General features: G+C 34.6%; 1 protein-coding gene across 1 annotated transcript; it reads right to left on the minus strand.

The window, feature by feature from the left end:
* Positions 1-526: 526 nt before the first annotated feature.
* LOC113350964 (omega-amidase, chloroplastic-like) lies at positions 527-7,490 on the minus strand. The gene is made up of 11 exons (XM_026595057.1): positions 7,430-7,490; positions 6,388-6,438; positions 2,975-3,165; positions 2,706-2,822; positions 2,347-2,571; positions 2,138-2,231; positions 1,790-1,864; positions 1,556-1,634; positions 1,063-1,159; positions 879-961; positions 527-796 (listed from the first exon to the last, which is right to left on the minus strand). Exons 1-11 carry the CDS (start codon positions 7,488-7,490, stop codon positions 718-720), a joined length of 1,152 nt encoding a protein of 383 aa, XP_026450842.1. The 3' UTR covers positions 527-717.
* Between the last annotated feature and the right edge of the window lie 2,690 nt (positions 7,491-10,180).

Here is a 10,180-nt window from a genome sequence, read left to right on the forward strand (position 1 = left end):
CTGTTATACGCGTATGCTCGATCAATCATTGGACACAAGTTTCCGGGAAGAATTGAGGATGCAAAAACTACCGGAATTTGCCACGAATGTGCAACACTATGTAAAAAAGAAATGCCTCAACGGAACTTTGTTGGCAAAACATGCAATATCTTGCCTTGGAGGATTCATGTCCAACTCTACTGAAGGACTTCCTGTGTCCTTTTGCTCATGGCGCAATAATATGCGGCAGCATCGTATGCTCTTGCTGTTGTGCTTGACAAATACATAACTGAATATTCCTTTTCTTCGGGAATATAAGGCGCTATGTATGTTTTGAGTAAATGTGCTTGTGTTTTCTTTTCTGTTTATGTTGCTTGGATCATGTAACTAATGCATCCAAATCATAATAAAATTTTGCGATATCACGAGCGTGTGCAAATTCTACTTTTGTGATCGATAACTAATGTACATGACCTGAGTTCGAAACTCGTTAGCATCAAATTCTTTACCGATCAAAAAAAAGAAAAAAGGCAACCGGCTCAGACAGTTTATTCAAAACCTCAGAATACTTTTATAATTATGCGACAACACAAGGTTCAGGAAAACCAATTATTTGTGAAAAAATTGTTTTTGAATGTTTGTAGGAAGAGGCTAGTGTTGAACAGTCCAGAGATGGTGTTGTTACCATGCCCAATTCATCTTAACACATTCACATTGGTTTCAAGAAATTCTTAGAGTTTACTGATGATTCTGCCTCTGTACATCAACCAATTGGTACAAATCCCCCCTCCTTTGCTTCTCTAATGGAAGGTTCGTTCTGCAATTTTTCGCCACATCAATACATCAGTAATTTGAGAAATCTTAAGAAAGAAAATAAAAACTGACCATAGGATCGTTACCTTCTGAGCTCAATCAGTGAATAGTCGATCTCTCCTATGATTATAGCTTCATCATGTTCAGTCGTAGCAAGGACTTCTCCAAACTGCAAAGTTCATTGATTTCAACACTTTCAATCGTCTTTTCATTTACAAAACAAAAATATAGCTTGGAGAAAAATATGCTTCATATGGGCTTTGCACTTACAGGACCAACAAGGGTAGAATGACCCCAAGCAACGTAACCTGCACCAGCATCTCGGGCAGGAGAACAAGTCGCTACATATAACTGATTATCTACAGCTCTGTGAAAGATGGACACAGTAGATCATTCCCAGTGAGGACATATTCAAGTAATATCAGAGAAAAGCGATAATATGCAGCAATGATGTGGCTAAATTTGTCTATTGGTTCTCCACAACCCAAATTGGGTCACAGAGAAAGCAGTGAAGAACGCGCCATTACTTAACCCCAGATTGCAAGACTTAAAGGCCGAGATATTGTTTTATCAAACACTTGAAACAAATCCTATGATTTATTGCATATACAGGTCTGTATTAAGCATGTGCTCAATTCAATAGGCAATTAGGCTTAAGCACTTGATATTCCTCCAACTGTTTCGTTATCTATCATCTTTTTCATTCAGTGAACATTAAATTTAACGATGATGATTGTAAAGAGTACTAAAAATATGTCATTACCTTGCCCTTTGCAATAACTCCCATTGTAAGGGCCCTGTTGTCATATTGAATGCCCCAGGATAGCATATCAAATGTGCACCTGATCTCATAGTGTTATATCCGATGATTAGTATGCCAATACTAATAAACCAAGCAAAATATATAAAACTGAACATAAAAAGTAAGCACAACAAAAGTAACTTGTAGAAGCATAATCAGTTAATTCAAAAAGTTAAAGAGCGAAAACGAACAAACCTCTTGCTGCATACAGCATTGTTAGTTCTTGGAACCTAATATCATAGCAAATACCTATACCAATACGTCCAACATCTGCAAAAAAAACAATTGATAGTCATATTCTGACAAATGAATAAGCGCTCGACGTGGAAGAGATGAATGGACCGGTAGATTCCTGTTCATTCCCAACCAACGTTAAAGGCATGGAAGCGATGAAGTGGTAGCAAGCAAATTCTCAGTAGTTAGGTTACGCAAAATATGTGTTTTGTCTGTAACTACAGATTCAACTTTAAAAAACGTAAATTCAAGACTATGGGCATCCAGAGAGCAACCAATAACATCCCAAGCAAGGGCCATATGACCTACCTGTATCGACAATAGTAGGATTCTCCCCAGCAGTCAGAGTTTTAGATTCCATGAAAGTAATCTTCCCAGGAATATCAATATCAAATAGATGTACCTGAATCATATAGCATATGATCAAACATCGGGGAAAGTAAGTTCTTCCTAAACAGTTACACCTTCAAAAGGCTATCTTTTCCCATTAGCAGTCAAAACTTTTTAAGCGTACATACCTTTCTGTGCTTAGCCAGCAACTTTCCGTCTTTCCCAAACACAAAACACGTACTATACAACTTATCGCCACATCGTTCTGGTATAGAACCACCAACTATTGTGACCTTGAGATTGCGAGCAACTTCAGACAACATCGCCGTTGAAGGAGACGCATCACTACCAGCATCAATATCCTCAGCATACACCGGAAAGCTATCATTTGCATATGGACTATTCCATATTTCCTACAACCCAAGCATACACCCCAACAATTAGACTCGTGTTTATTCAGTCGAGACATAATTCAATCAGCTTACACACATTAGTAGTACTCATCAAATTCATCCATTTCAGAGGACATATGGAATTGACAACTTACAGGCAAGACAACAAATTGAGCCCCTTTCTCCACAGCTTCCTCGATCGCTTTACAAGCATGCGCAATGCTTCGCTTCCTATCAGCGGTGACTGATAATTGACAAAGAGCAATCTTGAACTGAAAAACATTTACAAGTAATTTGATAATACAAATGAATCGAAATCAGGGTAATTTGACAGAACTTTAACAAAGATTACATCTTTTTGTTAAATTCAACTGCCCCATATAAACAACCCATATAAATAAATTATGAAAGCAAATAAGATTACCTTGGTTACAGGGGAGATAGGCAATTGAAGACTTGGAGGAACCCGGGATTGTTCAGCATATAACCCATTAATGAAATTTGATTCTTTGAGTAAAATTACTGATGAAATCAATACTTTGAATTGCTGTGAACAAAGGGGTTCTGAAAGAATCAGTGGAACTTTTTTTAGAAGAGAAGAACTGAAATTTAAAATGAGTCAACTAAAGGAACTGAATTATGATTCTGAGAATCCAAGAATATTTAATGTTTCGGGTTCTGAAACGGGTTTTACTCTGTTAGCGGGACCCGACCCAAGTAATGACCGAAAGTTTGATTGCAACGTTTGGAAAATGAGGAATTTCCTGTTTAGTCCAGAAAACCCGATCCGGGTTAATCTGTAGTCCAGCGGGATAAAACATTTGCTGGCTGGTCCAATAAAGTTTCAAAAAACGTAAAATTACAAAGCTACCCATGAGAAGAGTCCGTGTAAAACTTTAATCATCTTCTACAGTCCAGCGGCAGAAATCAGTTTTATCTTCTTTTGTATTCACTCAAATCTGAAGATCTATAGTACGATTTTGAGTTCCAGTTTCTTTATTTTTCCTGATTTCAATTTCATCTTCTTTATTTTAGTAAAAACTTAAAATCTAGGGCACGATTTTGAGTTTTATCTGAAAATCTAGGTCACAAAACCCAAATAATTCATCATCAAAGCAGAAGAAAATCAATGGGAAAACCCTAGATTCGGTGAAATCAAACAAGATTTTCCTATTTTTTTGATGGAAATTCGTTTTGGATCTGATTTTGTTATTCGTTTTCTTGTTACTCCTTCACCAACAACAAAAAGGAAGAGAAACATTGTTACTCCTCCACCATCAACAACAAATACAGAGAAAACATTGTTACTCCTTCATCAACAAAATGGAAGAAAGCATTTTTACCAAAAGAAGGTACAAATCTAAAATTCACTTCTAATTTCGCTTCTAAAAGGAACAATACATATCAAGATGTAATGTTCGATAGTTAGATTAGTGTTATGTGCATGATCTAATAGTACATATTACATATTGGTAGTACTTATTTATATGTAATGTTGAATAATTGGATTATTGTTGCGTGTACGATGCAGTACATATGAACATATATTTTTGTATTATGTAAACCCTCTTTACGCTCTCTATAAGCATCAATACATATCAATATGTATTGTTGTACTGTGTTACTTTGTACATATGAATATGTGTTGTTGTATTATGTGAAACCCTCTTTATGCTCTCTATAAGCATTAATACATATAAATATGTAATGTTGTACTGTGTTACTTTGTACATATGAATATGTATTGTTTTCCTTGTTGTTGTGTGTATGCATCTGTACATATCAATACGTTCTATTGTACTATGTAAAACTCTTTTTTAGTTATCCGTAAGCATCAGTGCATATCAATATGCTTTGTTGTATTAAAATCTCTTTTATGCTCCCCACAAGCATCATTATATATCAATATGTACTTTATCCAAAAGCGATTCGTTGATGCAGTACATATAATTATATATCGCATAGACCCTTAACCCTAGTTTATGCTTGAATATGATACTACAGTACATATTGACATGTATTAGGTTATTAATTGATATACCATATTAATATGTACTGTAATAGATACGGATATGTACTGTGTAAAAGCATTAGTTACTGATATGTATCATGTGAAACCAGTGAACCTTATTTCTTTTGTACTGCAGAACTAGCCTTATTTCTTTTCTCCTTATCTTGACTAGTATTGTAGAAAACTTGCACTTGTATTAGGTCATATCAACATGTTCTACCTTGCAAGAGGAAAATAACATGTAAAACCAGCATGTTTCTGATAAGAAATATTGATGTGTAATGCTTGAAAAACGGGGTAGTTTTTGACAATGTCAATTGTCGCAGTACATATTCGATTATACTGGTAAAAAATGCAGTACATATCTGGTTGTACTGTGATAAACTTGGTGGTTTTTGACAGTGTCAACTGCCAGTACATATTTTCTTATATCGTGAAAAACTATGTGATTTTATTTCCCTTTCAATAAATATTTGTTGCAAAAATTGGTTTTAACATTAAGCTTTTATGGAAAAACTTATTAATTGCAGCGATGTGCACATGTTGCGGTGTATAAATATCTAGAATTTATCAAGTAAGCAGAAGCTTGAGATTATGAATGTGTTGCATAGAAAACGGGTGCTAAAAAGACTGTAAAGTTCGGAATTGTAGGCGTTGATCGTCACTTATTGTATTACAGCAAGGCATAACTCTGCTTGTTTCAACTTCTCCTTTTGTTTCAGTGTACAAAGTTTACTTAATGCAAGTTCCCCTCCTGAGTACATTGTTTTATATATTGTGGTTTCTCCGGATACATCATTTATATACTGTAGTTTTTCCATAGCATATCATTTGTATACTGTGAGTTCAACTCATATTTCCCAATAAAATCTTTTTATTTTGATAAACAAAGTATATACAATAATCTTCCAAAGTACAGGACTCATAAATCCTACTACAAAGGCAGGGCTAGGAAAAGGTTAACAAAAAAATATTGGAAACCTTGAATATAGGCAGTACATCATCTACTGTAAAACCTGATGCACAAACTCAATTTTTTTTTTTGTAATGTATGGTGGCATTGAAAAGTAAAGTGGCTTTAAAAAGTATGAAGCCTTAAATAGTGGCATTACATATCTTGTTGTAATGTAAAACCTGGCGGCAAAGAAAATTCTGCCAAAAAAACATAGCTCAACAAATCATCAAGTTGATGAGATATTTCCTCCAATCTCTCTCTCATCCTTGATGTCTACAACCTCAATGACTTGTAGCTGCATCTCCAGCGGCCATAACTGTTGTTGTTGTTTGTTTTTTGAATTTAAGCTTCTTCTCAAACATCAACATAGCTTGTTATATTTCATACATCCCCTTCCGCAAAACTGTCATCTGTCAAAGACGTAATAAAAACTATCAAGAGTCAATGACTTAACCATTAAGGACTAGAGAACGCTAAAAATAAAGAACACCCAAAGAATCTAGCACACGCCTGCAAACAACATCAAGATTAGAATAAAAACACATTAAGAAATAGACATAAATGAATTAGTACATTTTGATATGTACTGAGTAAAAACCTAGTACATATTGATATGTATTAAGTGAAAACCTAGTACATATTGAGATGTTCTAGACTGTTTGCGGCAATTGGAAGTTGCTGACTCTTAGGATTATTTTGAACTATAATACTTACAACCTTGGCAGCCTTTGCTCGGATGCCTGCACTCGAATTCTTCAGGTATTCAAAAAGGGGGACTAAACCACCAATTGTATGCAAATGTGTGACACACATACAAACTAATTACATTATATAATAAAAAAAATCCCAAATTAATAAGGTATCAACTTACCATTTTCCATGTCAATGAATTCAACATGCTCTTGCAATTCATCCAACATAGCTGCCAATTATTAAAACAGACACAAAAAGTAACAAATTAAAATCCAAGCCGACTCAAAAAAATTACAAATTAAAATCCAAAGTGATATACATCTCATCATGTAAACAAATGTTTGCTTATTAATCTAGCAAATAAACATCAGGATCCGAAAAAATGCATTAAGAATTCACATAGACAGACACGAATGAATTAGTACATGTTAATATGTAATCTCCCCACAATGTTCCTGGTCCTTCATCACATTGTAAACAACTTCTGGCACAATTTCTCAGTCAAACACCGGTTCCAGGGGAACACTGCAAGGGGCATATAAATTTCCTATCCATATTTATCTATATTCCCTTAATATTACTGCATCAAAGTACATAGTTCATCTTCGTTTAGATGTTTTACATTCTCACACAGAATCCAGAATTATGTCACATGAAAAAAAGAGCACAAAATAATTGAATGCTGAGAAGGTACCAGCAGTAACACTGTTTTTCTTTTCCCGAGTTTGCAAATTCAGGGAAACAACAATCACATATCCCTGTTACCTGCTCAGCATATGTATAATCACAACAACCATTGAATGATAAATGAAGTAAAAAGAATTGCAAACTCTAGCACAAGTCTACATGTTAGAGCTAGTACATATAAATATGTACTGAGTGAAACCCTAGGACATATTAATATGTACCGAGTTAGATCATTTCCCTGCATCGTCAAATGTAAATGTTACTCATGGCCTCCAAATAGGAAAAGTGAATCCAACCTGAATACCATTTTTCATCAGATTGGTGAATTATAAATTTACTATGGAGTGTTTTATATAAGATAAATCATGAAAGAAAAATGTGTTGAATTCCTATTCATATTTATATACGCGTCATATTACTGCCTCAAAGTACATAGTGCAACTTCATTTAGATGTTTTACTTTCTCACACAGAATCCAGAATTACGTCAAATAAAAAAAAACACCACATAATAATAGATCGCTTCGAAGGTACCTGCAGTAACAATGCTTTTCCTTTCCCGAGGTTGCAAAGTTAGGACAATGTATGTATCCATGTTACTTGCTCGACAAACAGTTAAATCTTATAACCACAACAACCATTGAATGATAAATGAAGTACAAAACCTAGGACATATTAATATGTACTGAATCAAAGCCTAGTACATAACGATATATCTTACTTAACCATTGGTCTCAACTCGCATAATTAGCAAAAAATCACTTCATACACAGAGTAGGTTCAACATACAAATAAAGAAAAAAATAATTCAGTAACATCATATAGTATATACCTTGAGAAACTTCTGCATTTTACACATGCATGGTGTAACAACTTGATTTCACACGTATTGACACTAAAAATGTTACAAAAACAACATAAACATCTATAAAACTTAAAGATCTTAAACCAAAATCAGTTCAACCCAATTTATAACGAACTAAATTCCGAATATTCAATCAAATCAACAATTAATAATAGTACCTGAACAATTTTACCCAATTCTAAATCCCTTACTAATCCATGGCTAATTAGTTGTCTACGGACTCATATTCTTCACATTTCATATGTTTGTTACTATCAGATTATAAAAATGATGAAAAACCTAGTTCTCGCGTCATGAAAAGAAAAATCAGGAAAATCAATCAATAAGAAATCGACGAGGAGCCGCCAATTAAACCCTAAAAATATAAAATTAAAGATGAGGAAAACAAACATTAACAATTATCATCGTCACTGATTTTGGTTTCCATAGAATTAGATTTCCTTGGCTTTTCTCCATCAATCGCCATGGAAAAGCTCTTCGTCGGAGAAGAAACTGAAAGAAGGAACTAGATCCAGAATGTTATCATCGTACAAGGGCACTTTAGGCATTTAGGAAAAAACGCTTCGTAACTCTCACACGTGTTTGGACTGGGGGTTAATTCTTTTGGTCCAAAAACATAAAATCGGACTACCGCTTAAAAGATATCTAATGATGGACTACACATTAAGCGGGTTCTAGTAAACAGGATTAACCAGTAATTCCTAGTTGGAAAATAACCGCAATTGATCCAACCGTAATTAACTGCCAATTCCCGCACTTCTCTTTTTGTTATTGTTCTTGCACAAATCTTAATTTACATATTTTTCTGCACAAAATATTCTATTTGTGTAGTTGCAGGAAATCCTACTACCACGTCCATACAAGAATCTAAACAATACTCTAAAAAATCATGGTGAAAATCATTTGTTTATTCATTAAGATCTCAAATTGGATACAAGATAATACAAAGACTTAACTTGCTCTCCAAATAAACTCTTTCTCTCTTAATTTATTGTCTAACAAACTCTAAAGATCCCCTCATTACATGATAACTTCCCTTTATATAGGATATTACAAAGTGGATGACAGTTAATAGATTCCCTATTTTCGAAATCACTGTGTCTTACAGTCGCTCATGTACGTTTGATTAACTTCGCATACTTTACACTTCGCACAATTCATCACACTTTACTCGTGACTGTGCTGACATCATCAAATACGTCATCTCAATTTTGTTATGTGCGATGGTCCTCGCTTATATTAGATTACCTTTATCTCGCATACATAATGGATGTGTGATATTTCACTCCTACATTTTGCCTCTTCTCATGTCGTTCTCTTCATAAAGTGAGCGATATGAGAAATCTCCGTTCTATGATATCGCACATGCTCATCTTTTCATATTCTGTCTTGCCGACACACCTCCAGAATTTGATCTTTCCTAATTTACGCGTGTCTTCTTGACCACTCGTTATCTGACACGTCCTTATAACCTCTTCTTTCTATCTGTTCATTCTTCGCATTAGATGAGATAAATCTTGGAAAACGAGAGTAAATTTTTCCTATATATCTTCATTCATCTTCTTCTTTCTCCTTTTTACTTTTTCTTTCTTTTCATCTATTAGAGCAATTTTCTCTTTTCGTATCACTATCTTTCTCACAGCCCATTACCTCTTCCCTATTTCCTTTATCATTCTCCGCGTTTTCCCTTTTTTTTCTTGTAGCTTAATCTTAATTTTATTGATTTGGTCTTGATCAAAATATAAAAAAAAATTACTTATATACCTGTCATTCCCATTCTTATAATGGATCCAGCTGGTAAAAAGATGGAAACAAAATTCATCAGATTAAAAAGGAGAATTCAGCGCAAGAGGCTCCTGAATCTGATTATTCATCCAAACTCAACCTTGAGTTGATTAATTCCGAACAATGGACTGATAAAAAAATCATTGTTTCATTAGGAAAACTAAGCGGTGATTCTATTAGAATAGCTTTGGAATATGCTCGTCGCGCAGCAGGATTAGGAACTTCTTATTCCTATGAGGTGCGAAATGAATTTTTTCGTGATAAAGCCATCGACCCTGCTGATTATACTCTTGATAATTTCTTCAAACACTACTATTTTGCGATTATGAAAAAAGAATCAACTAAATGAGCCATTCTCTTAAGAAGGAAAGATGGTATTTCTGAGGACCAGAAGATTATGCGAGATGTTGATTGGAACGACAAATCCAACAGCACTGCTCGCAGGTCTGATGATACATGCTGGCTTAATTGTCCTGTTATTTTAGAAGGCCCTTATGTGTCCGGCAAAGATGCTGACGATTCTATTCTTACCCTTCCTGAGAAACTTTCTACTTACCAACCTTGGAGGTTTTCTCTGTCCGAAGATGAGAACAAAAAGGTGGTATGACATCTTCGCATAAGTATTCTTCATTTCG

The sequence above is a fragment of the Papaver somniferum genome, chromosome 2 (assembly GCF_003573695.1).
Source record: "Papaver somniferum cultivar HN1 chromosome 2, ASM357369v1, whole genome shotgun sequence".
Lineage (NCBI taxonomy): Eukaryota > Viridiplantae > Streptophyta > Magnoliopsida > Ranunculales > Papaveraceae > Papaver > Papaver somniferum.